Source organism: Drosophila gunungcola, assembly GCF_025200985.1.
Source record: "Drosophila gunungcola strain Sukarami chromosome X unlocalized genomic scaffold, Dgunungcola_SK_2 000043F, whole genome shotgun sequence".
Lineage (NCBI taxonomy): Eukaryota > Metazoa > Arthropoda > Insecta > Diptera > Drosophilidae > Drosophila > Drosophila gunungcola.
In genome coordinates, this window is record NW_026453191.1 from 207,343 (window position 1) to 234,392 (window position 27,050).

General features: G+C 39.7%; 4 protein-coding genes across 5 annotated transcripts; 2 read left to right on the forward strand and 2 right to left on the reverse strand.

Annotated features, from left to right (window-relative positions):
- Positions 1–287: 287 nt before the first annotated feature.
- LOC128260875 (uncharacterized) lies at positions 288–3,797 on the reverse strand. The gene is made up of 4 exons (XM_052994180.1): positions 3,403–3,797; positions 2,506–2,852; positions 1,748–2,092; positions 288–1,692 (listed from the first exon to the last, which is right to left on the reverse strand). Exons 1-4 carry the CDS (start codon positions 3,607–3,609, stop codon positions 1,443–1,445), a joined length of 1,149 nt encoding a protein of 382 aa, XP_052850140.1. The 5' UTR covers positions 3,610–3,797; the 3' UTR covers positions 288–1,442.
- On the forward strand, positions 3,281–5,064 carry LOC128260878 (pyridoxine/pyridoxamine 5'-phosphate oxidase). Its single transcript, XM_052994184.1, has 3 exons — positions 3,281–3,474; positions 4,058–4,576; positions 4,759–5,064. Exons 2-3 carry the CDS (start codon positions 4,062–4,064, stop codon positions 4,883–4,885), a joined length of 642 nt encoding a protein of 213 aa, XP_052850144.1. The 5' UTR covers positions 3,281–3,474; positions 4,058–4,061; the 3' UTR covers positions 4,886–5,064.
- LOC128260870 (uncharacterized) lies at positions 4,918–26,525 on the reverse strand. 2 transcript variants are annotated; one of them, XM_052994171.1, is made up of 8 exons: positions 25,847–26,525; positions 14,581–14,751; positions 12,097–12,622; positions 11,457–11,667; positions 10,305–11,146; positions 9,607–9,808; positions 8,062–9,166; positions 4,918–5,404 (listed from the first exon to the last, which is right to left on the reverse strand). In XM_052994171.1, exons 1-8 carry the CDS (start codon positions 25,877–25,879, stop codon positions 5,225–5,227), a joined length of 3,270 nt encoding a protein of 1,089 aa, XP_052850131.1. In that variant the 5' UTR covers positions 25,880–26,525; the 3' UTR covers positions 4,918–5,224. The 2 variants fall into 2 exon arrangements, with proteins under 2 accessions (XP_052850131.1, XP_052850130.1); XM_052994170.1 differs by having other exon boundaries at positions 10,305–11,149.
- Positions 6,124–7,596, forward strand: LOC128260877 (uncharacterized). The gene is made up of 2 exons (XM_052994183.1): positions 6,124–6,497; positions 6,865–7,596. Exons 1-2 carry the CDS (start codon positions 6,398–6,400, stop codon positions 7,413–7,415), a joined length of 651 nt encoding a protein of 216 aa, XP_052850143.1. The 5' UTR covers positions 6,124–6,397; the 3' UTR covers positions 7,416–7,596.
- Positions 26,526–27,050: the final 525 nt, after the last annotated feature.

The window sequence follows — 27,050 nt, forward strand, 5'->3', positions numbered from 1 at the left end:
AAGTTTTGGAAGAAATTTGTTAATTATATTTCATTAAACATGATTCCTTTTTAAGGCAAAATATAAAAATACGATTGCAAGGATATCGAGTAAAAAGTTTCTAAACAAGAAATGCAACAACTAAAACCAAATGAGAAACAGAAATTCAACTAGAGAATTCTTTTCAAATATCAAATAAAGCAAGAAAATAAATAATATAAAATTTCATCCACGATGGGAAACCAAAATAAAGTTAAGAAGTGAATAAAACAAACGAAGGCAACCAACCAGTAACAACAACACACACATTTCAAGTGCGCTCGTTTAGCCCATAAATAGTATATTTCAATTAAAAGGAACGAAAAAAAAACACATTACAATATTTCAATATGTCATTAAGTCACAGCGAATAAACAACAACAATAAGTTGAAGGCGACTTACAAATCTAAAGGAGAGAGAAACTGCGTTCGTGAGTGCGAGGGAGAGAGGGAGTTGGAGAGGTATAGTAACTATATATATCAGCCGAGGCGTCCTCCATTGGCGCCAAAAATCGGGCGATAATTTTTTATTTTGCTAAGGTATTTCAGCCGCTTGGTTTACGCGTGTTAGCCAAATCGTGATTGGTTGGGGTACAAAATTGATCTAGAGGTTAAATAAATAAATTTATAACTAACAGTATGTTTCGCTAATATGAAACAACACTGTACCGCAGTTTATCACGAATAAGTACATTTAGTGCAGTGCGCTCGGCAACTATCATAATCTTATCTATTATAAAATTAGTTTTAATATTCCTAGGAGATTATTTTTACGAGCCTCACTTTTTGACCTAAGATTTTGACAATCAATATTTTTGTATAGTCTTTTTAACTTCACTCTTAGATTTTTCATTTTGAAACATGATTTTAGCATCTTAAATTTAGTATATTGGTTAACAATACATTAATGTTGACAATTCATTGAAATATTACGAACCTTTGATTTTAATTTTAAATCTTGAGTTAAGAATATCATCTAGAATTTAGTTTATCCCTTATTTTAACAATTAATAATGCAATTTTGACAGCTACCAAAATTTTTAAAAATGTTTACATTCGTTGATAAATTGACAATTTTTAGGACTTGAATTTTACCTAATGTTTTAGCTAGTACAAATTATTTAAATACTTATGTTAACAATCATTAGAAATTGTCAACATTTTGAGGATGATTTTGAGATTTTTTACGATCTTTTTATGTTGCCAAAACGCACTGTTGATCACGATTTAGCAAACGCGCACAAACCTCAACTAGCCTTTGTGTGAGAGAGAGAAAGAGAGAGAGAGAGCGCTACATATAGCCAGTGGGAGGTAGTTTCAACTTTGTGAATTTTTAGCCTAAGCAGAACTTGTGTCTTTTTTGGTTTAAGGAAATGTGTGTCTACGTGTGTAAGAGTGTGCGCCTTCTTTGCTTCTGGACGAGATTAGGCATCGGTGACCAGATCATCGTTTTCATCTTCCGGCTCATGACCACGTCCCTCGCGAATCCGCTTCAACTTGCGCTTCAGCATCATGACGCATTTGATGGCCTGGAAGGTTTTGGCCGAGGCCGAACTGGTTTCGGAGGGTAGCGAGTTGGACGTGGTCCTAATATGGGCCAGCTTCACCTCCAAATAGGCCTTTTTCAGCGTCTTGTAGTGTCGAAACTCACTGGTGTCCTTGACCAGGATGCACCTGCAACAAGCAAACACACATTTAGTTATGAATTTCAAAAGCAACGAGCTCTTACTTAGCTGCCGATCCTTCGCCCGAACAATCTGAGGGAGCTGTGTGATATATCTGATGGTAGAAATACTGCAGCACCGGTGAGTTCCAGATCGAGATTCCGTACCACAACCAAATCGGCACGTTCAGGGGCAGCTTGAAGTTCTTGGCGAACAGCGTGGGTATGAAGTACTTGAAGGGCAGCAGGTTGACGAACACATACGCCCACACGACTATCCGCAGGCCGAGGAAGACCTGGTATATGATCCGGTGCGAATTGGTGCTGGGCAGGACCAGCAGGGCCAGCACCTCGGTAAGTATGCTGTACAGACCCACCGTCAGATTCAGTCCCACAAAGTAGTTCTCGTACCTGAAAACAAGACCAGAAGCATTAAGTTGTTAATTGATAATTAAATGTTCCTTAATTGGCATCACTCTTTTATTTTTTATGATAATGAAATGTGCTTACTTTTTGTGTAACAATAATGACATGTGCTTACTTTTTTATAATAATGAAATTTGATTAAATTATCATTAATAATTATTTGATAATTAAATTCCTGCCTTTCAGTGATAATTAAGTTTAACTTTTTTTAACGGCAAAATTCCCCAGAATTTTCATTCATAAAATAAGACAGCAAGTGTATATAGTGGATACACATTTAAAGCTCTATAAACGGAATTCTAAGGCTATAAAATGTGTTTTATATAGAATGAAGGGGAAGACTTAGCATTGAGCTCTGTTTTAGGGATCAGGTCAAAAGCAATCACGTCTGGACTTGCCTGTAAACATCGATGGCGACGAGGGACAACAGGTAGAGTCCCTTGGAGCCCACCTCCAGAAAGTCGGCGTCCTTGAAGTCCAGCCAGGCCCCATGCAGGTAGAACGTGATGATGAAGATCGAGTAGAACTGGAACTTCTCCGCCTGGTGCGAGCGATAGAAGATCAGGTTTTCCGAGGAGTAGAACAGCGAGTAGCGCCCCTGGTTCTTCATAAGCTGCGGCAGGATCATGAACTCGTTGTAGAAGTGCAGGAACAGGCAGCTAGCTGAGTAGAAGGCGATGTTCCAGATCACACGGGCGAACAGTCTCCGCTGAAAGTGCTTCATATTGGACGACTTTAGGAAGAACTGCAACGGGCAGACGGGACGGAGAGGTGTGTAAAGTGGACAATTAGTCGAGCATTGGTCTTGGTTCGTTACAGATAATGGATTGTGGTCAGCGTCCGGCGGTTGGCGGTCGCCGGATTATGCTATCGCTGATGCCAGGACCGGAATGCAACCATTTTGGGACTTAGCAAATCGATAGTACAATGATAATCACTATTTCAATTAAGTTCTAATCGTTCTCAGCTCTTCAAGCCATGTACTATATAGTTTAAAAAAAAAACTGTTTACTTTCCAAAGGGAAGAAATAAATACCTTAAGACACTTCTTTATTATTGACTTTTGCGCTGCAAATGGGGTGGAAACCATGGTTTTTTTAGGTGCCCCACTCGTTTGGCACCCGCCAACCCCCAAAATCCGAATCCGTCCCCGTGTCCGCTCTGTTTATTTATAAACGCGATTTCGGACGAGCAACCCCTCAAAAGAAAAGTGCAATTGGAGGCGCTACGTCGATTGGTTGGGTTTGCAGAGCATTCGGATTCAGATTCAGGAGTTACCCCTGAACAGGACCCACCTGGAAGAGGCGCTGGAAGGCGTAGTAGCCGCAGGACAAGGCCACGAAGATCCAGAAGACCCCGTTGATAAGGTAATAGAGGTCTATGTCCCGGACCAACGAATCGAAGCGGTCGTTGGTGATCAGGTATTTCAGCGGTAGGAAAAAGTTGCTGATTTCCGCCCAGTAGTCGGGCGGACCGGCCTTCATGTCCAGAATGGAGGTCATCCTGATGCTCCTGCTCCTCAGCGGGCTTTCCCGTTCCCGTTCGGCCTCCCCAGACTCGCGATTCCGGTTTGATTTTCCTCGTTTTTCCGATTTTTGTTGTTTTTTTTTTTGGTCGCGACTTAGCCCAGATTTGGCATGGTGCTGGCAAACGCCGCGCGGCGAACAGCTGGCGACCGCCTAACGGGACAGTGTTGGCTAACCACTTCTTGTTCTGTTAAAACTCTGTTAGGGATAACAGCGGGCAAACTGCGCCAAATTTGAATAATTAAAAATGTAATAATTTTTCTAACTTTTATTAAAATCAACGATTTTTCTTTCATTATTCGTTATTTAATTTGGACAATTTAAGCTTATGCTTTTATTACAATAAATCAAGTAATGCATTGTCCTTGGTAATCAAAAGCTTAAAAACAATATTAATCGTGATTATAAACATACATAATCCTAGCAATATGACGTCCGCTTTGGCCAAAATCGAGGACTTTCCCTCCGATCCCGTGGAATTTTTTAAGCAGATCCTGCAGGCAGCGGCCGAGGGACATCCGGAGGGATTTATGCAGGAAATGAATCTGGCCACGGTGGACGAGGAATTCGGAGTCCTCAATCGCACTGTTCTGTATCGAGGGCTCACCGCGGATAACTTTGTGTTCTACATAACGCATCGGTATACGCGCAACTTCAAGAACCTTCAGGCCAATCCCAAGGCCTGCATTACCTTCTATATGCCGGATGTCAAGGATCAAGCCGGAAAGGATACCACATGGCAAGTGCGACTGATCGGGGCCACTGCCGTGGAACTTCCCCAGGACGAAATGGATGGCTTGTGGGCCAAGGAGAACTTGGCATCCCAAATCAGGGGTCACATCTGCCCCTGCGGAGAGCCCATCAATTACGATGATCTGAAGGCAAAGCACGATAAATTCCTGCAGGAACATAGCGGCAAATCCATCGAGAGGCCTGCCAGCTAGTAAGTACATATGTATGTACATATTAATAAGTAGCCCCAAATACCACCAAAGATTATTTGGTATTTACTTTCACATTTAACCCGTTAGTATATCATTTAGATAGCCACTTTTTGCCATACTTTTTCAAAGTGATACATATGTACATATATGTATTTAATAATATTTAATTGTTACCTTTCAGTACCGCCTGGCAATTCCAGCCGCAACGATGGGACTTCCTGAAAGTGGGTCTCAACGAGATCGCCGATCGGGTACAATACCGCCTTCAAAGCAACGGAAAATGGGAGTCCATGCACATAGCCACTTAAAAGGGTAAAACCCTCTTAACACTACAACCCAATTTTAGGCGATTTCATTTTATTCAACAATATCTTTCTACAAACAGCTAAACGTAATTTCTAACAACTAAATTTGCTTCCTTTTCGACATTTTTAACATACAATTACAACATAGTTAATAAATATTACACAAAACAGCAAAAAAAAAAGGACGTTTTAAGAATAGTTTTAGCATAGAGTTAGGTTCGAGTAACATTAGAGCAGGTTAGTTACATATGCTTAAAATTGGTTGCTACACACATAATACCCAGTGAGTTCGGTTCCGTTTTCTACACAAATGCTGAGGGGGCGTGGCGCCGCCCCAGGGGACTATACCGCGCTGATCGTCTCGCGAATCCAGGCGGCATTCGAGGCGATCTTGTCGTACATCCTGGGCCGCTCTACGCCCGTGGGTCCGCAGGCGATCCGCCAGGAGGAGACCCCGATGAGGGCCCACTGATTCGTGTTGGGAATCAGGCACTGAACGGGTGCTCCCGAGTACTCCTCTTGCTAGAGGAGGAGGATGACAAAAACAGATGTTGTTAATTGGTATATAATACAAAAAAGTATCTAAAGTAAGTATTATCTTAGTTAGTTGTTGGAATTCTACAGCTACTTTAAATCTGTAGGGTCTAAAAGTATGCAACGGCTTATTTCACAGAAGAAATTCTAAGTAAACTGCATTACAACCAAAACGCGAAAAAAAATGATTTTTTTTAACAGCAAAAAGGTTAAAACAAAATAAAGATTAACAGATTTTTTTTATTTTAGCCAAAAGACTTTATCTTGATTTTCCGACAAAAATCCAATTTAATAAAATTAATGAAAATAATGAATATATTTTTGTGTAGGTTTTATACATTGATTTCTCTTTTAGTAAATATGAATCCATATGTATGCATGTGTTTTAAAAAATGATTACATATTAAAGTTGTTGTTTAGCCTTTTAAATGTAACAACCATTAATTGGGGACCACTATATTTTAACATTTCACCATCGAATTAAACTCGTGTCGTGTCACCCCAATTGGCGATCGTGACGTCACCGCACGCGACATGCAGAAACGCGTTCTGCGTAGAACAACAACAATAGCTATCGAAACAAAAACCAAATTGAATGAGTAATTTTCGCTCTCTCTCTCTCTCTCTCTCTTTGACTCTCTCCAATTGCCATTTAAGCGAGCACGAGCGAACACACACAAACCACATTAACAACCCCCGTTACCTGCAAAGGTTTACCTAGGATAGCAAAGACAACATCTATGCAGTCCAGCTGCAGGCAGGCAAAATGAAAGGGAGAGAAAGAAAGAAAGAACAGGCAACGGTCGAAGGGACACATAAACACAAAACATATAAAACGAAGCGCCAACAGTTGCATTGCATTCGATCAGCAACTTTCCAAGCGAGAACACATCGCAACGAATAGTGATAGAAGGGAAAAGAAAAATTTCCAGTGTCAAGATCAAGATTAAAGTGATTATATTTACTACACAAATCCAAAGGATGACGCATACCAGGAGCAGCTTAAAGATCCTTTTTCAGGGCAAGACGAACATCGTCACTTGCGGATCCCCCAACACCTACGAAGAGGTCATCTCCCAAGGTGAGTCACACAACCACACACACGAAGCATTGGAGTGTAGTAGTATCTTGCAAGATAATTTAACTAAATCCCAAAACCTATCTTGAGCTCACAACAGAATCATTAAAATTTGGTATATACCTAAAATCGAAATTAATTTGACATTTTCAGTAAATATGGCCAAGTGTGCATCTCAATAAATATAATTTATACCAAAAGAGCAAATACTTTCATTTTTCCATGTCTTACAATCTAAAGTAGATTGAATTAAGCCTATTTTATATGTACATATGTTGCTTTTTTAAATATGGTTAAAAATATATAATACATTTTAAATTCTTAACAATGAAATAACTCATCTAACATTATTTCCTCTATTGATTTCTAGCCATGTCCCTTTTCGACATTCCGGAAGCCCAAAGGAACGCCCTGATCCTGACCAACGGCAAGGGATACGTGTTCGAGGCGCATTTGCTGGAGTACTTTCTGCTCCTGTTTCCCTGCCCGGAGATCACCTTCCACCTGAGGTTCGACTGGTCGCAGATGCGGAGAAATATTAGCCAGACCGAGTCCCTTAAGAGAAAGCGTCCAGTTGAGCAGAAGCAGGAGCAGGCCGGTGGCCAAAAAGTGGGGGAGAAGGAAGAGGAAGAGCCCGTGCAGGACTACAAGCCGGTACCCGTCTATCGGATGAACTGCTTTCTGGGATCGCTGCCTAGTGCAGGAGCAGCTCCCGTGCATCGCCAGAATTGTTTCCTCAGGGAACAGTCGCAGCAGCTGGTGGAGATTAGCGCAGCTCCACTTCTGCGGGAGGAGGATCTGCAGCAGCAGGAGCCACTAAGAAAACGTTTGCGCTTGGAAGTCTGCGCCAAGTCAAGACGCACTGCGTCCACTCCAGTGGTTCCCCACCCCGTTCCTGTCATGCGTTCGATTCGCATTTAAGTCGGTGATCACCACTTGTACATAGCTATAGTACGTATACGATATAACCATCTAAATGTAGTTATAAGCCAAAAGGTTGAACCGCTGTTCCTAAGACTAACACTATACTTAACTCACCAAATAATCGTCCAAACCCAAATGTTATATTATGTAAAATAAATATTTTTTGTTATTAATTTAAGCTACATGAACGCTACTATAGTTCCTAGTCTACCTTCTGGCAGTTTATAATTTGAGGTTTGCATTTCATTTTCATAATCATTTTTAACTTTTATAAAAAACAAATTGTCAAACATAAAACAAAAAAATTTTTTTTAAATACACTTCAATTTGATATCATTATGTATAAATTTTACAATTTTGTACAAATTATTTTTCAAATTAAATTATAAAAAAACAAACTAACGGAAAAAAAAATCTTAATTTTTTAGCCTCTTACCTCCTATGAAATATTTCAGTTTAATAAAGTTTAAATATTTAATGCAAGGCCTTTTTTTGGGAACTCGATAATTAATTACTTGTGCTATCCGGATTATTTCACAAAGTTACCATTTAGAAAGTTCTTAGAAGAAGGCCTTCAAATAATGAAAAAATTCAGCTTGCTATTTTCTTGAGTATCAGAATTCAATTCAAAAGTTGTACTCACCGTGCAGTCGTACTTCTGGTAGGTGGCCTCCATGCACATGGAGTTCACGGTGGCGATGGACACATTCTCGCAGGGCGCCATGTCGCCGATCTTCAGCTGGACGCGCTGTAAATGATCCCGCTGCCGGGACCAGCCCAGAGTATTGCAGTTTGTCCAGATCTGCTCCTGGGCAGCCGGAACCACCGCCACCGAGACAGGAGCCTTGGTGGCCGTGCGGGCGGATGAGGCCGATGACGAGGATGTGACAGTGGCTCCCGAGGAGGAGGAGGAGCTGCCGCCGTAGTAGTTCACCTGCGGCGCATGATCTGGCAGGGGATAGGCATCCAGTTCCTGGTGCAGAGCCTCCGCTTTCGGCATGTAGGAGGCGGCCGCCCGGGCCCCGAAGTGATCCTCCTGCTCATCCTGATCCTCCTCCTCTCCATGGTTCTCCGTGGAACTGTCCAGCTGCTCCTGCGATGGGATGAGGAAGAACTGCTGGTTCTCCTGGGCCAGTCGATTGCGCGGCACCAGCTGCTGGCCCTCCAGTCGCTCGGCCACCGGGACGACATGGGATCTCCTCTGGGCCGGCGGCTGCTGGAGCAGGCGCCGCTGCAGGGCATCGGGCAGGCAGATGGGTCGCACATGGTCCGAGTAGTTGACCGGCGTCTCCAGGCGCACCAGTGCCGCCGTGGAGCCCTCCACGGGACTCTTGATCATGCCGATGATGCGGCGCCGCTGCGTCCACGGTGCCTTGGCCGACAGACGCACTGCGCCCACAATGGCCATCCAGGTGGCACGCGGCTGGCCCTGGAAGCAGCCCTCGGTGGTGAGGACCCAGTCCTGCGAGATCAGGGTGCCGTCGCACACGTGGATGTCCTCGCGGAACAGGGCCACCAGCCAGGGCCAATCCCCGGGCGCCGACATCTTCGGCAGCGCCAGGTGCTGCTTGGCGTTGAAGAGCGCCGACTGGACGCCACACCGCAGCTCGCCGCATCCCACGTAGAGCACCTGCCGCCGGGGGCAGTGCGTCCGGATGAAGCTGATCTCTGGCGCATGGGGATCTAGCACTCGGACGTAGTCGCTCAACTGCTCCGTGTCGTTCTGCACATCGAAGATTTCCACGGATCTGCGGGAGGAGAATACAAAACTAGTTATAATCCTGAGAAATCTTGGAAGTGCCTTAATTTAAAGGAAGCTCTGAGTCAACCAAAAATTAAATTTGAATTATAATATACATAGGTAATTAAACTGTACACTTTCAAAAATCACGATTAAGTAATGGCTTCTAAAAGTATCTAACATAATAATCTGCATTGAATTCTAGGGTGGACCAAAGCAGAATTTCAAAATGAAATATTTTGACCCAGGGAATTCCGATTTCAAAATCTTAGAAGTAGCTGACATAAAAATAAACCTTAAAAAAATTTATTAGCTTTAAAATGAATTATGGTAAAGCCGTCAATAATTATTAATAGAGCGCTAAGCCATAGACTTCTAGAGCCGAACGCGCATTTTGATGGAGGGAAATATCCTATAGTTTTGACAAATATCTAGAGATATCCTTACTCGTATCCCAGGGACTTGCAGAGTGACTCGGAGACGGTTTGGCGCACCACCAGCTTGGCATCGCCTTCCAGACCCTCGGCGCACAGCTTGCCCACAACTCCCTTTTCGGAGAAGACGGCGTATCCGGCGGAATGGAAGCGGGGGAGGTACGGAACCAGGGGCTCTGGATGCAACAGATCGGCGGCCAGTGGAGCTATGGAAACTGAAGGAGACAAATAATTTATTAGTACAAAATTCATATCAACAACAAGTATTAATCTAAGTGTATTGGCACAGAAATCTTTTGGAGAAGTCATTCATTTCATTTCTACAATATGGGTGTTTTATTATATTATATTGTACATGTTTACCCATGGCTGATTTAATATAAACACTGTTAGCAACCCTACTGAGGGACTAAAAATCTCTAGAGACAAATTTATATAAAATGTAAATATTTTTATTTTTGAAAATTTTACAAAGGATTATAAATCTCAGAACATTTCTGTAATACACATATTCATTTTTCAAAATACTATTAATAGTACAAAATATTTATGTAAATTTTAGGCGTCTATGTAAGTCTTGTTATAAATTGTTTTACTAAAAATCTGAGTTGTACTATTTGCATTTGCATTTTCGTTTTTATTTGTTTATTGATACTTTTGAAATCACAATTTACAAATAATTCCCCATTTATAGTTAGTTGCTTTACTCACGGCAGTCCTTCTCGTCGGCTCCGTCCGGACAGTCGGCTTTTCCGTCGCATCGCGCCTTGCGCGGCACACAAGCCCGGCCACGCCCACAGTAGAGGGCGTTGGGGGAGCAGAAGGCGCAGCTGCGTTCGTCGGAGAGATCCGGGCAATCGGCATAGCCGTCGCAGAGCCGGGGACTCTGGACATTGGACTGCATGTCGCTGACGCAGTGCGGCTTCTGGTGGCAGGACTGGGTGCCCGTGGACTCCGGGAAGCGTTCGCAGTCGAAGAAGTGCCGGAACCGCTGCGGCAGTCGACTGCCGCACCCGGCCATAAAGGACTCGCAGTACTCGCGGCAAATCTGGCCCGGCGTGGGCTGCAAATCGGCGCCGTGGGTGTCGCACGGCGGCTGGAGCAGGCGGCACACGAAATCGTAGGCCTCCCGGTGGCACTCCCCGTCGACCAGTTCCCGGAACACGATGACATCCTGCGCCAGCTGCTCGTAGCTGGCGTGGCCCAGCAGATTCGGATAGGTGGTGATGTTGTAGCCCACCTGGCGGCAGTAGGTCAGCTCCAGCGGCGAACAGCGACGCGGCGGAGCCGGAGTGGTGGTCACCACCGGCTCGGTGGTCTCATCGTGTCCGCCCAGCGGCGAACTGGACATCACCGGCTCCTCGATCAGGCCCGTCGTCTCCTTGATACTCAGACTGGCCACGTCCACCGTCATGTTGGCGAAATGGCGGCGCTGCTGCGGCGGCTGGGTCATCTCCTCGTGGAACAGGGCCAGCAGGTCGCCACTGCTCACCAGACCCGCGTACGGATCGAATATCATGTTGAAGTGCACGATTATGTTGTTGTTGTCCTCGCTGCTGCGGGTTAAATGGGAATTAGATCAATTGTCATAAAAGGAAATAAACCAACATACAATATCGGAGGCAAGTGGCAAATAAATCAATCAAGAACTATCAAAATTAAAAATAACTTTTTGCAAACTTTTGAGTTTTGCTAAAACACTAAGGGGAAGAGCATTTTCTGGATAAATTAACTTCTCAAATTATATGTATATGACAAAAAAAATTATACCATTGCTTAGAAGTTTGGAAAGGGTGTGCCGCCTACTATGTTACGTATACTTAATAGCTTCAACGTTTTCAAAAATCCTCCGGATAAACTTACCCGTCCAGTGCCAATATCTCGCTGCCCTCGTATGCCTCACGCAGATCAGACCGACGCAGGGTGAGATTGATCCGTTCCCGATAGTCGCGGGCCTTGTGCTGGAACCTCATCGAGTTCTGGTTGGCCAGCTCCATGCTCCACTTGTCGTTCAGCACCATGAAGCGGCCGCGGAACACGCGATCCGGCAGCGGCTCCGGCCGGAAATAGGTGTCTACGGGAGGTAAACACTCCATTAATAACGCTGATACTGATAATCAGTTTGAGCATTTAACTTGTTAAATTTTGGTTTCGTAAAAATATTATTTTAAATAATACAACATTTAAGTTTAATTTAATATTATATCTCTGAAGTTTTAAAATTTTACGCATATACGCATTTACGAAACGATTTTTAATATAAGTAGGATAACCCTAAAATAATGTATTGCCATTTAAACGGGAATATTACAAAAATGTGAATATACAAATTTGAAAACAATTTTACTTTCGATTCACTAGGAGTACCTATCATCTTTGAAACTTTTTAAGTTATATTAATATTGAATTGAATAAAAATCTAATACTAATCTCCGTAAATGTTCCTTCTTTTAAATGGAAAATTATATTATATATTATTTAAATTTGATAATCTGTAACTCACATCCCACGTAGACAAAGACTCCGGCGACGAGGAGGGCGATGAGGAATCCGGCGATGACGGCGCAACCGCACTTTTGGCCATCGCCCAGTTTCCGGCGGGTGAAGCGGATGTCCGAATCGGTGGACAGGACGGACTCGGACTTTCTCCTCAGGCCGTGATTGTGCTGGTGCTGGTGCATGTGGAGGTGGTGTTCCCGCTCTCGTTCCATGTTCCGCTCCCGCTCTCGCTCTCTGTCCCTATCCCGCTCACGATCCCGCTCACGATCCCGCTCGCGATCCCTTTCTCGCTCCCTTTCCCGCTGCTGTGGCGTCTCCAACGATGGTCCATTGGAGGAGGCTACTCCTCCTCCCAATCCACCCAATCCTCCTCCCACGGAAGCTGGCAATCCATTGCCGTGACTGTGGTGCGGTTTGTGGTGCCTTGTGCATCGGGTGTTGTGGAAAACCTTTGGCGGTTGCGCGGTGGTGCCCACGCCGACTCCACCACCACCATTACCACTTGGATTGGGATTGCTCTGGACAATGCCCTGCGAAAAGCCGAAAAATAAAGAAAAAACAAATACACATATAGTATGTTCCATCAGTACAAGCACTTTCCAGCGGACTCAATAATTAAGCAAGGTCGCTGACCAGCTAAGCGCCTTAAATGCTGTTGCTTTTCAGCCAAATCATGCCGTTAAATCAAATCACGGAACGAAGCGGCTGAGAAAACTCTACCAAAAATCGAAAAAACTCGAAAAACTCGCACTTGAAAATTATATTTTTTTTTCTGGCCCCTAATGCTGCTGCAGCATGCAAATGCAGCATGCAATATTTAGATTTTCTGCGAGGAAGCAGCTGCTGTAATTAAGGAAATTCGTATTCCATTTACAATTTGTGGATAATTTGGTTTATTTTTTTGCTTTACAATTAATTCAAATCGCGCGCCAACGTTGCCAACTTAATGAAGCATAAGAGGTCGGCGTTGCCAACTTAAATTAGTGCGAAGACTTTAGCCGGAGCATAAATTAAACTAAATTGATAAGATTAAATCAATTTAATTTTCCCAAAATGCATAATGGATTACTTCTGGAAATTCTTTCCATTTTTAACAGTTTGTTTCTATTTTTAGCCAGGCTTAAATAGCACGTAACGTAGCGGCAAAAGACGGGGGGAATTGGCTTTTATGTTGCAGTTGCGAAAGAGGCTAAAACAGAAAACAGAACGCGCAGACACGGGCACATTTTAGAAAAACAATTAAAGCGCAACTAAGGTAAGAGGAAAAAACCACTGCTGTTGCCACCACTTTTCTCGGGGCCAAGACAAAACGGGTCAGCAGTCGGCCCAGTTTCAGTTTTCCTCGCCGGCTGCGTGCTTCCATGTGATGCGATGTGATTTGATTTGATGTGATGTGAAGTGATGCTGCCAAAGCCAGCTCACCAGCCAGCCACAATAACACTCACAATAACAATGCAAAATAAAGTCCAGTGAACAACGAGTAATTAAACTCAAATGGCTTTCTCGTTTCATAACCTGGCATCGGTCAACACTTTTCGCCGGCCAATTCCACTCTTAACACTCCACTTTACGCACTTCAACACTCTGCTGCCCCGTTTCGCAATCGTATTTTACTAATTCCGTGTAGTTTTCATCTGGTTGGATTGAGGTAAAATCAACAGAAATATAATTTCAGTTTCTTAATAATTACTGCCAGTTCCACAGTTAAAAAATATTGTTTAAGTTAGTTAACATTTTTTATTTGATCATTTAAAATTTTTGAATAAAAATTGAATACAAAGTTATTTAATTACTGTAAGATTTAAATCTGTTGTAAGATTTAAAAGAAGATACAGAATTTAAAGTGCTTTATATGCAAAATGTATTTTTATATATTTCGTTTATTTTTTTAACCGAATGAATATAAGCATTTTTTAATTGAATAACGTTCTTGGCAATGGAATAAAATGATAACCTGATATTTAATACCTTACTAATAATTTATGAAGATGAAAAAATCGCTTTAAAGAAATTAATGCCCAATGGTCAGTCATAAAAAATCTATACATGTATGTATGTATTATTTTTCGAATTTGTATTCAAAGAAATCTTAAAATATTGAAAATGTATTCTCAGATTTTATATTAATATAATTTTACAAATTTATTTATGTACTCAAATATGTATAGATTATAAATATATGTTTTTTATTATTTGTATTTCGTTTATTGTCCATTGCTGTATGTCAGTTTACCCGTCAGGGGGTTAAAGTTGGAGCACCGGAGTTTGCAATTGTGCGAGTCAAAAGTCAGTTGGCCGCATAGCGGTTAATGTGCTTGGCGCACGTGCGACCAGATTTTCGCAGTTACCGCACTTTATTTCGCACTTTTCTCACTTCACATTTTCTTTTGCATTTCCACCGCCCACCCACTTTCGCTTGCTACGTGGATTGGTTTTTTCCTTAATTTACTTAGTTTCCTTAATTACCGCATATCTAATTAACGCTCACCTTCCAATTTTTACCGTTCGCTTGCATGCTCTTGTCTTTGTTGCGATTGCTGCAGTTGTTGTTGTTGTTCTTCTTATCAGCGGCCGCCATATTGGCCGCATTTAAATTTGCATTGGTATTGGTGGCCGCCAACGTGGCGGATGATTTATCCGCGTCGCGCGATTTTTTCATCTGCAAAAATAATAAATTATTAGTAAGGTATTAAATATCAGGTTATCATTTTATTTCCATTACCAAGAACGTTATTCAATTAAAAATGCTTATATTCATTCAGTTAAAAAAATAAACGAAATATATATAAATACATATTGCATATAAAGCACTTTAAATTCTGTATCTTCTTTTAAATCTTACAAGAAAAGTGTATTATGTCTAATACACTCTAGAGGAAGTTTCTTTTTTTTTAATATTTCGGCTTAAACAAAAAAAAAGTAAAATCAGTAAGGTGGTAATTAGTAAGATAAATAAGAGGTTTCTAAAAATTCCAGTTTAAGTCGGATTAATTTGTTTTTATTCGTTAGTTCTGATAACCTGTTTATTTACAAAATTCTGTTTACTTTCAAACAAGAGAAAAAACCAACAGATAAATTGCAAGGAAATCTAAATACAGAAAACATTATGAACTTAATAAGGCAAAGCTTATTTATCTAGCTTTATGCACCATTTTGAGCAGTTATCTATCGCCTGAAAACCAAACAAATTTTGGTTCAGTTCAAATACACCATCCGCCTACGGCGAAATGGTTACCTTAGTTAGGAACGCAATAAAACCAAATATATAAAATCATAAAAAATACAGTAGTCATCGAGATATTATAACTTTAGCATGTATATACGGTAAAACCTCTATAAAATGGTTTCACGGCTTACATTACGTCTTCTTTCTATTTAACTAAACGATACATTTTAATTTAAACACATTAATTTAATAAACTAAAAGCCAGCATTAAAATTGTATCATTTTTTTCAATCTCATTCGCTCTAAAGTGGGAAGTCAATCGAACAATAAATTAATTCCATCATATAGTTATTAAAAAGCTTTCCCATATTATAACATATCAAACGGTGTAATTAAAAATATGTCACAATTCGTAATTGCCCAGTTTGGCTATGTAATTCAAATAGAAAGGTCTTCCTGGTCGGAGAGTGTTCACTGTACCGCAAACACTCGGTCAGCGAGTGGCGAAAAAAATTTATAATCTATTGTTACAGACCTGGTAATGGAGACGACATGCGCCGGACGCCCGAAACTAACCAACTAACCAACCGGACAGGTGCTAATTGTGCGACTACGAATTTAGCACGGTCTACCTGAACGCCCTGTACATTACTCCCCGTACTCCCCTTACCCCTGGCAGCCCCTCCCAAAAATCTCCGTTCACCGCCCTCTGGGGCCATTTAACATGGCTCGAAAAATGAGTAAAGCTTGCTCCAGTTTCACTCAACGAAAGGCCAGCCATAATGCAAGAGGCCCAATGTCAAGAAAAGAAAGTTTCGTTGTTGGTTTTTCGCTGCTTATTGTTTATTTATTTCATTTCATTTCGTTTAGCATATTTACATATTTTTGATTATTCGCTGGCTTGCTTGTGACTTTGCTCCCATTGTTAGCCGCCTATTTCGGTCACTGTTCTCTGGTAACCGAGATTTGCGGGGTGCTTCGAGTACGGAATTTGGTATGCGGGCTTCCAAAACCCTACTGATTACACACGTGATGGAATTAAGGTGTTACGTCAACGGGGTTTTGGAAAATAATGGATTGACGAAATTCCATGAAATGTAAGTCTTTTCTAAGAAATGCTATTCTGCAGCAGCCAAACTGTTTAATCAACTTATTGCTATCAACAAAATAAGAACGAAAGACATTAAAGACTTTATTTATCATAATTGTATATTGGAGAACTTTGAACTGTCTATAAAACGTTATTTCTTTATAATATGAAGAAGCAGCTGTGAAATGCTATTGTTTTCAGCGGTAGCTGACCACTATTATCAGTTAAAAACGCAAATCTTTACACTTTGAAACAAACGAAAAAACCATTTGAATGCCGCTAATCAATAACATCGCATGACAAGGGCTCCTGTGTTGAACTCGGTCATCAGTGCGGCCGCTTTCCTTTTCAAACAAAACCGAATAAAAATTCCAAAAATCTCGCTGCAACTTTCTTCGCATCGCTGCGAAGAGCATAAGGTCAACCAGTCTAAAGTTGGGGACTCTTGGGAGGCATTGGCTTTCGATATGTGGCGGAGTTCAAAAGACTGAGGCCACGAACTTGTTTTCCCATTTCTATTTCCATTTCCATTTCCACATTGACAAGTGTCATTCGAGGAAAAGCGAAGAAGCTTCGCATTTTTGAATCGTTTGGTTTTGGTTTGGCTTGCACAAAGCGAAAGCGAATTTTTTCGTGCCAATTGCAGTCGAAAATACAATGTTTTTTTTTTTTTTCTTTTTGGTTTTGTATTCACTGTTTTTGTAAAAATTTTCAAAGCCAAGGCGATGCAGCTGGAAATGAAAGTGTTTTTGTTGCTGCTTCTGCCACTGCAAACACGTTTCGGCAAACATGTTTGAGCGAACCCCAGTCGACATCGACTCATGGCTCCCAGACCGAAAGACCCCCTCCCCACCGGAGTTTTCCTAATTAGTCGCCGTGTGAAAGAAAAGCGAAAACGAAACGTGGCTCCCAAACATCTGGCATCTGTGCATTATTATTCGCATTATTATGAGCCCATGTTGCGAGTAAGAGTTTCCACAGAACAATTAAAAGGCTACAAGGGGAAATAGCCATGTGCAACAAATTCGTACTGGCGCTCGTACTCGACTTTATGCAGAAACACAATGGATTATGGAGCCATGGATCCGATCCTACAAATTGGGCTAATAAAACGTGGTTACAATGGCAGGCCTATATACAAAGTTGGGGCACAAAATTGCTTCTTTGTCCCTGGTTCCCACTTAATCTTGGTTTTATGCTAGAAAATCTTTAAAATAATCGACTTGGAAAATTACGGGTTCCAAGGGTTTTTGCTTGGGCCTCAAAAATGTATTTCATAAAATTAGAAGTGCCTTTTAAATCATTGACTTAAAGTATACTCAAAAGAAAGTGCATCAATCCAGTTTCCAGAGCTAGTTTCGCAACTGTGACTACTCCAACGTCATCATTACGACTCTGGGTCAAGTTACTACAAGAGCACACCGAGTAATAAGCCCCCCTACATTTATGCAATAATCACGAAACCTAAGATGTATGGATTAGTTGTGGGAAATGCTGAGGATCAAATGTCCCTCGTTAGACCATTGGGCAGTCTAGTTACCTAAGTTGGGTACACCATGCCAATATATACACAAGCGGCAAGTTACAGACCGATATATCGGCCAGAAGTCGAGTTCCCTGAGTTAGGAACACCAACATCGAAATTCCCGCTCAAGCATCACATTGCACAGTGTGTCGAGTGCATTGTTGCCTTCAGAAGTGGAGACACGTGCGGCCAAAGTGGGAACAAGGCGAAATGGAGTGGGAATGGACAGGGATTGCAGCGGGAACGGGATGGGAATGGAGCGGAAATGGAGGGTCCACGGAGGGGGAACAGAATGGAACGATTTGGTACAAACGGCAGCTGTGACAGCTTTTCACTAATTTCCCTTCAAGCAGCCGCCGCAGACTCTGTTTTTCCTCAAGTTTTCTCGATTTTCTCAGCCGCAGCTGCCACTCAATCGTGACGAATTAATAACGGAACGTTTGCCGAACGAACGGGGGAAAGCTGCAGCTGAACAATAAACGGTTGGAGGCAGCCCTCCTCCTCCCGAGTGGCGAACAAAAAAAAACAAATCCGACGACAAGGCGACTTCACCCGTAAGATAAAAACGAACAGCTTTGACCCCCTCAAGGAGCATTTGCCACTGCAACTGTCGCGCTCCCACTCTCTCCAACATGCACTGGAAAAAATAAGAACAAATAATGAGCTATTCGACTTAAAAAAGGTCTACCTACCAAAAAAATTACAATTAGCTCATAGTCATAAGAAGATTATATTTTGATCACAAGAAAAATCAATCCATTGCCACATAAAACATAAACATTTGTGCATTTTGACATCTTAGAAATTTTTGCTATTCATTGCATTTTAGGAAAGGGAACTATAAATTATTTAAATTATAGATGTAAACTGTCGGAAATATAAATATAAAAAAAAAACGAAATTTGGAAGCTTTTTCGTTGAAAATTCAACAAAATTGGACACAAGGGACAAAAATAAATTTTGTGGGTGTATGCCAATTAGTTTGAAATTATATAAAGAATTTAACGAAGTATTACAGACTTAGTTATGAGCAATACAAAACCGTTGTTTGTTTAGTGTTTATTTAGGCTAAGAGTTTTAAATAAACAAAATTGAGCAGTGTGTCCGCCTGCGTCTTCTTTTCTCCTTAACCGCAAAGGTACGTGCCTAGTGGATTATCTTTTGGATTGGATCGGATCGGATTGGATGGGATCGGGAAAGCTTTGCTTTAGCTGGGCTAATGCCACCAATCGGTGACGACGACGTGACTGAGACCGATTCTCCGGTTTTCTGGCCACTTGAAAACCAAGCTGCCTTCTTTTTCTGGGTGTGTGCCTCTTCGCAGTTAAAGTGGGTGAAGTCGGAGTGACTCACTCGAAGTCTCGACGGCCTACGAGCAGAACTAGCAAGCCACACCAATTATTGCAAATCAAAATGCAATCCAGCGGGGGCATACACAGGGAAAAACTCTTAAACTACTTTTAGATTTGTTTTCTAAGCTTTTTTAAATTTTGAATTATAATAGCCATTTTACAAGAAAAATATTTTCTATGCTTGCAGTTAAAGTGCATATAAAAGTATTAGTACAAATTTGTAAATACAATATGACTTCCATGTAAGTTACAAATATTTCTACCATTTACACTTATTCACAATTTAGATCTTAAATTTACTTTTGAATACAAATTTCATTTATACAAGAAATTATATTTTTTGTTAAGTGTACCAACACAGCATTTAAGTTGGATCGACGTCTTTGTTGTGAATTCCAAATGAAGTAGAAAGTTCTCAGTTTAAACAAAAAAATCGATCATTGGAATGCCGCTGGGCGCTTTCTTGGCCATTTATTCATTTATTTTTCTGCTACCCACCGCACCTATCGCCCTCTCTTTCTCCGCTCATATCCCCCACTTACTCTTGTCTTCAACTCTCTTCTAGGTTGAAGAATTGCCTATTCAGAATGCGATTCTTCGGACCAAACTGGGAATGGGAATAGAATTGTTTTTCCATGGCTGCGAATATGTGGGAACCAAAGTTGATTTTAAAGATAAGCTTAAAAATTATCATAAACAAATAATAAATAAATTAAAAGTCAGAAGAAAAGACACAAAAAGGGTTGATGAACTGAAGTTTTTTGTTTTTAAATTAGATAATAATTGAGTACAAAGCTAACTGCAAATGGATGGTAAAAAAATTATTATTGAAAAAGTCGAATGTAGAAAGTATTTTATCAATCATTAAAAAGTAAAGATAAACACCATCTGTTCAACTCCAACGATTTGTTTTCTCAGCACAACTTCAAAATGATTATTTACGCAACTTATATTTTACAACTTTGGCATTCCCACAATTTCCCAAAAACAGAGTTAATTTCCGCTGAGATTAGCATATTTAATTGAAATTTTGCAACTATTTTGGCCGGCCAACTGCAGCAGGAAAATGCCACAAAAGGTAAACAGATTAAAAGCTAAAATAAAACAAATAAAAATAGAAAAAACACGCCTTGAATAAAACGAAAAATTAAATACATATCTGCCCACGCCGCTGACGTCACTGGTTCAAGGCTGCAAGCAGTGCGCTTTTTTTTTTGCCAATTGAAAAAGTAGAGAATTAAAAACTATAAATTCAAAAAAAATCGGACACTTCCATAAATCGCCGCTAATAAGAGACCACGATAAAAGAGGGGAAAAAGAAAGAAAGAGAAGAGAGGTTCAAGATCTGTGCTACTTTCTTCTGAGAGCGCAGACTCTTCTTTTGTGGCTTTTGTCATTGTTTGTTTTGCTTGTGTTTCCTCTTCTGCTCCTCCCCCTTCCTACTTCGCCTTTGCTTCTAATTTATTTCAATGACATTTGACGAAAAATGCAAGCAGTGGGAGAAAGTTCTTTTCTCTCTCTTGCACTTTCAAATTATAAGTTCATATGTGTTAGGTTAGTCAAAGGGAATCGCCCATGTAAAAATATATTGTTTAAATATATGAATATTGGGTAATTGCGTATATACATACATACTTCAAATTGATTTAAGGAAAGTCAAAACCATTTTTTTTTTTCAGTGCGCTTTTTTCCGCTGCTTTGTCGCCCCACTGCTTTAATGATTTTCTACTTTGCTCTGTCAAAAGGTCGATTCAGAAAATATTTGATTGTGCTCAAGCCAGCAGAAAAGTCAAGCTCAGCTTAACCCACTGCAGTCTATTAGTATAATCTAATAAAATAGTACTGTGAATAAGTATTAAAAATTTTAAGCACATTCGATTTTAAAATGATTAACTGATATAAATAACGAGATTTTACATCAAAGTTAAAAAAAATTCCAAGTAGTACGCAAAATAAGGCTTGTAAGTACAACTGTTCATCGAGCAGAGTAGTTGGCATCTAGGGGGTTTAAAGCATATTTCTGTTTCAAGCCAAAGTGGTTGCTGTGTTGTGGCATTTGGCCAAATGGCAACAACATTTTATTTCATATTGTTGCTGCTGGCTTTTTGTTAGTGTTGGATTTTCTTCGGTAAGGTGAACCTGTTGCACATGACTGCAAAATGTGACAGCAAGTGAAAAAACCGAAGCTTAGAGACAGAGAAAAATGGCTAATAGGCAAATCTTTAGCAAAACGATAAGTTTCCCTCCAGTTTCATTGGCTTTTGCAAAAAAACCTTTTTTTCTGCTCAAATATTTAAGTCTTTCTGTTTTATGTAAAAATGCCACTTTAATAATAGCTTTATATCAAAGCCCAGTAGTTGTGGATTATTTTAGATATAATATTTATAAGCCAATAAAAAAATGTGTAAAAAAACAATTAAAAATTTTTTTTAAAAATTGGTAGAACAGAATCTTTAAAGTAAATTGAGGACTACCAATTTTGGAAACCACACCTCAGGGAGTTGAAATCTATTAGGGATATTGAACGCTTAAGTTCCTTCTGGTTATTTTGCACCTATGGCGTCAGCGATTGTGCAAAATTGGAAAAAAAAAAATATAGAAGAGAGTGAGGAAAAAAAATCGCTAACGAAAACCGAAAATAGCTAAGACAATAATGGGGCCCCACAAGTCAGATAAGCATAGAAAAACATAGAAAAAAATAGCCGCAAAGCAAAGTCAGCAGACAACTGAAAGTTGTTGCGTTTGTTTCTAAGCCAAACGAGTTTGTTGTTGTCGCTGCAATCACTTTTTGGCGCATAAGCCCCAGCTCCAGACCAAGACTAGACCCATGGACTTATCGGAATGCCAAACCGCACACACATGGCGACGCACAGCTGTGGCCAGTATAATAGTGGTTTTGGAGGAAAAATTATGCATGCAGAGTAATTACAAAATTGCTTTGCTATTTTCCATTGAAAACGAAATAGGTTGTTCACGCGTAAGATACATAAATTGATTCTGAAACTAACATTTTTTAAATACATGTCAAAGTATGTACAAAAACAAATGGCAGAGTACAGTTTCTTAAAATTAAAAAGTAAAACAAATTATTATACATATTAAGAAATATTTGGTCTTCGTATTAAACGAATTAAAGAAATTCTTGACATACATCTTAAGATCATAAAGACTTCATAAAATCTAAATAACTTTATGTTTAACTTTAGAAGCTGATCTTTTGAAATACATTTACCACATTTAATGTCTTTTTCGTTTGCAATTAACCCATTTTTTCGAGCGCAGCTGTATTTATGCATACGTACTCCTAGAGATCGGAGCTTAAATTACAGCGGGCGGACTTAAGAAAAGAAAACGAAACGAACCCACAACAATCACAACATAAACTCTAAATTGCTCAATAGTCGTTGTTTGCCTTTGGCGGCCAACACCAACAATTACAACAACTACAACAACAACAAATAGTTGGTTGCGGCCCTATGGAACACACACGCCCTGCAACAACTAACAACTAACAACCAACAACTAACAACAATACACAACTAACAAGCGAGGAAAACTTTGTTCAAGCCGAAAGCCTTGGTACAAATATGGTAAATAATACCCTTAACAAATGCTTTTCAAATGCCTATTTTTTCGTACTCCATGGCCTTGGTTCACTTAGCAAACCCATTAGAACCCAGCTTTCAGCGGAGACAATTTGTTCAAATTTTGCACATACGCTTTCGAAAATGTTTGACGAAAAGTTGTATAGTTAACTCAACCCTATTTAAACACAAAGATTTAAGACAACCTAAGAGTATGACAAAGACACAAGGATTTATTACGGGTCTTGCAATATTTATTTTTTGTATGACCTTGTCTAGCACAAATTATTTGAAAAATTCTTTTATGGCAAATACTAAACACTTCATTAGAACACGACTTTTAAAAGAGTTTGGCAACTTTAAATTGTAGAAACCAAGCTTATTCAATCAAAAACATGTAATAAATAATTTTAATCAATAAAAATTCTACAGAATCAAAAATCATTCAAAAGTTTTGTATATTAAGAGCATAAATTGTTCGTTTTTTTATTTTGCCACCACTCTCTCATTATTATTGTTTAATAGGACATATTTTGTTTATGGAAAATTCTCATCAGCCAAGAAAACAAAAGAAAGAGAAACACCAACAAATTCGTATTCAACGACTCATTTCACAAACAAATTTATACACGCCACTAAAAACAGTTGTTGATGGCTGAGAGATTTACAAGAGGGAAAAATAATAATAAAGAAAAGCAACAGAAACCGAAAATTTTGCATGAAATCCAGCTGCAAATTAAAATCGCTGAAGAGAGAAGACTGAAGACTGAAGACTTGCGATGACGAAAAGACGACAACGCACCCTGCACAGAAACAAATTTGGGTATTTTTTCCAAAACAGTTTAATGATATAAAAGTAAAACTACAAATAAAATTTTTAAAATAATTACAAAACTTTTTATTTTTAAAAGTAACTGAAACTCTTTACATACACTATATTTTATTTTATTATTACACATTATAAACATTTAATGCGAATCTTTAGTCCTAAATCCAAAATGATCACTTTATTTTTTTTTAGTGTGGCAAAACTTTTGATTTCTTTTGGTAAGGCGGGCCAGATTTTTACAGCCAAGCGCCCGAAGCAAAAAACAAACAAAAACAAATTTAATTACAACAACAGCGAGCGGCAAAAGTAAGTTACTAAGTCAAAATTGGCTTATAACGGGACGCACTTTCACTTAAACGCAGCTGAAGTCGCTGCTCTCTTTCCTTAGTATGTGTGTGTGTGTGTGTAAGACTGTGTGGATGCTACCGCCCCCTGTCTCGAAAAAGGGGCGCGGCATTATAATTTCCATAAATTTTACAGTAGCCAAAGCACAAACAGTGGGTCAAATTGCAAGCACAGTGACTACTAAACTTGTAAATTGATATTATATTGGAAAATGTTCATAACTATGCATTTATAACATTAATAATATCATAATTGATTATAGATTAAGTTTATAAATTTACAAATTGAGAAAATATAGTTCCCAACATGCAGATATATACCACGAATATAAAATGGTTTTATTAATTACTTATTTCTTTATAATAACAATAACCAATTTACTATCTATTCCCATACAAAATCTGACCTAATTAGCACACATTTTTTATTTCTTACTTAATGAAGGTATATTATTTTAAGAGAACATAAAATATACCTTACTCCACAAAATGATAAATGATTAGTAGCACAATAATTATTGCGATATTAATCGCCGGCATAATTAATGCAATGTGAAGTGTGCGCACATAACAGGGCGTTAACTTCCAGTGCCCACTGTGCCCATATCGAACTATTTATATATATAGCAATATTGGATGCGATGCCGTTACTGATTGGAAATCGTTAGCAGGTTTCCGATATCACCAACTAGTGCAGCATTATGCAATCCGCAGCACGACAAAAACGAAACAGTTACTGTTTTTAACGACGCTTTTACTTTTGTTTCATTAATTATGGCTGCTCAGCGATTTCCAATTATGACAGCGATTGGAAAGCCGTTTAAGCCAAAGCCATAACCCAAAGAAAACTGAACCGAAATGACCAAAGATTGTTGCCCTTTTAAGAATCCCAACCAGCGATCGCAGCCAAATCGCATTTTTGTGGAATTTTGAAAGCCATTTTAGAGGCATGGCCGCATGGTAAGCAGAGTATGGTAAATGGCCCCCAGGAATCCGCACAGATATTTAACTATTGTCTGGGAAATCGAAGTCGAAACAATGCACTTAAGTTTTGGCCCCTGGGCGAAGGGAGAGGTTTTAATGGTTTTTACCTGCCAGTAGACAGTAAAAGAATTTAATTTTTGATCAATGAATTTCGGTGTTTCCATACACAGGTGAATTATAACTTTCGTCGCTTATCTGCAATTTTTTAAATACCCAAAATGTAACATTAACGTTCTGACGTAATTAACAAGTTCTGGGTAGTTGATTTTTTTTTAAATATATAAAAATTATTAATAACCTATTTCCATTTATTTTTAGAGAATATATATTTTATCATATTGGTCTGTTGCCGTAAACATTAAAAATAAAAGTTGCTGCTTCAAACAAAAACCATAGAAATGTGTGATTAATTTAAACTTCTTGCCTGATTTTAAATGGAAAAAGCAATAACTAATTAATTGACCTTAAGTTTTTTTTAAAAATGTAAGTGATGATTTTATACGAAAAGCTGAGGGCACAAAAAAAAAAAAGAAAAGTTTCAAGTTCGGCTATTAGTCCAATTAAATACTGGTAAAATGTGCACTTTCAGACCTCTAATTAAGTTTAACTTTTAGCCTGGTTTTAAATTCAAAAATAAATAATTAATTTATCGACCTCAAAATGTTGTGAAAAATGTAAGTCAAGATTTGATACGAAATGCTGAGTTGCAAAAAAAAAAAAAAGAAAAGTTCCAAGTTCGGTTAATAATCCAATTAAAAACTGGAGAAATGTGTACTTTCAGACCTCTGATTAAGTATAACTACAGCCCGCTGGAATTAGCACAATTTCCTGGCCACTGCGGCCACTAGTGGTAAGGTAATTGGTTTGAACTAGAACTCACCTGGCTGTTGCTGCAGTAGTAGATGTCCGACATCCTGGCTCTGGCTCTGGGTTGGATTGGAACCTGGATCGGCACCAGGATCAGATCACTGCCCTCCGCTTGGTCCGCTGTCGCGGATTCGCCTCTCACGCAGACCTTTCAGCTTCTCGTCCCGCTTTCTTTATGTGCAACAGCAAGGCAGCATGACCACCAGCCAGGTGATCCGGGGTGTCCAGGAGTATCCAGGTGAACTGGCGAACAGGTGAACCGGGCAGCGAGCCAATGTGCCCTAGGTGCTGCCTGCTGGCTGCTGTCTGCTGTCTATAATAATGGCAAAACAACCTGTTTTTTGCGCCGCGGAAAAGTGTCACACCACTCGGTAGTGGTAATCGATACTCAGTTAACGTCGCTTATTGTTACGATTCGGCGGATTAGGTTTTCCGCATATTTATCCGCATTTAGCCAAAGCAAACACAATACAAACAAAACAAAATACGAATAACAATAATATCAAAATGCAAACAATGCCGCACTTCACGCTCCGTCTTGCAGAACACACCACTCGCTTTAGCCGCTTTTCTTGCTTTTCCCGCTTTCCATGCGCATGCGCACCTTTCTTTCGGATATTGCCAGATATAGTAGTATACTATGCCATACACCATATGGGTCTCAGCCGATTCACGACCGTCTCGAGCGGAGTTAAAACGCCAACTAACTTGGCCGAAACGGGGCGACTTCTTCGACGGCCGCAACGAAAGTTGTCGCAACCAGTTTTGAGTCTTCTGAGGCCTCATATTTTTTTCTATTACAGAGAAAGAATAAAAGTTTATCAAAAAAAATTGATGTCAAATGGTCGGGCTAAAATAATAATTACTTTTTTTGTTTCATAACTAAAGTGTTCTTTTAAGGTGTATCTAAGTAATGGCATTTGATTCAAATCTCTTTCCTATCCAATGCATTATTATATTCTTTTAGTTTTATGAAAGATTTTTATATATTAATTTTAACCAAAAAATGATCTTGTAATTATGAAAATGGTGACTTAAAAATTAAAATTTGGACTCCAAAATAAGAAGCAAAACAGTTGACAAAATTAAAATTTAGCATACATTTTTTTTCTGTGTGGCGGCAAAAGCGCGGGAGAGCGATGTTGAACTTTTTAAGCCGGTAATTTATGCGCTGATTAATTTGAATTCAGCGGCAAAGATCCTGGCCAGATATAAGT

Coding starts and splice junctions, on each gene's coding strand:
- LOC128260875 (XM_052994180.1), bottom strand. CDS start 3,609: ATGACCTCCATTCTGGACATGAAGGCCGGTCCGCCCGACTACTGGGCG. Junction 2,853..3,402: donor CCTTCCAGCGCCTCTTCCAG/GTGGGTCCTGTT, acceptor TGCCCGTTGCAG/TTCTTCCTAAAGTCGTCCAA. Junction 1,693..1,747: donor GGCGAAGGATCGGCAGCTAA/GTAAGAGCTCGT, acceptor TGCTTGTTGCAG/GTGCATCCTGGTCAAGGACA.
- LOC128260878 (XM_052994184.1), top strand. CDS start 4,062: ATGACGTCCGCTTTGGCCAAAATCGAGGACTTTCCCTCCGATCCCGTG. Junction 4,577..4,758: donor ATCGAGAGGCCTGCCAGCTA/GTAAGTACATAT, acceptor GTTACCTTTCAG/TACCGCCTGGCAATTCCAGC.
- LOC128260877 (XM_052994183.1), top strand. CDS start 6,398: ATGACGCATACCAGGAGCAGCTTAAAGATCCTTTTTCAGGGCAAGACG. Junction 6,498..6,864: donor CGAAGAGGTCATCTCCCAAG/GTGAGTCACACA, acceptor ATTGATTTCTAG/CCATGTCCCTTTTCGACATT.
- LOC128260870 (XM_052994170.1), bottom strand. CDS start 25,879: ATGTCGGACATCTACTACTGCAGCAACAGCCAG. Junction 9,809..10,304: donor AGCCGACGAGAAGGACTGCC/GTGAGTAAAGCA, acceptor TGTCTCCTTCAG/TTTCCATAGCTCCACTGGCC. Junction 9,167..9,606: donor TGCAAGTCCCTGGGATACGA/GTAAGGATATCT, acceptor CTCCTCCCGCAG/ATCCGTGGAAATCTTCGATG.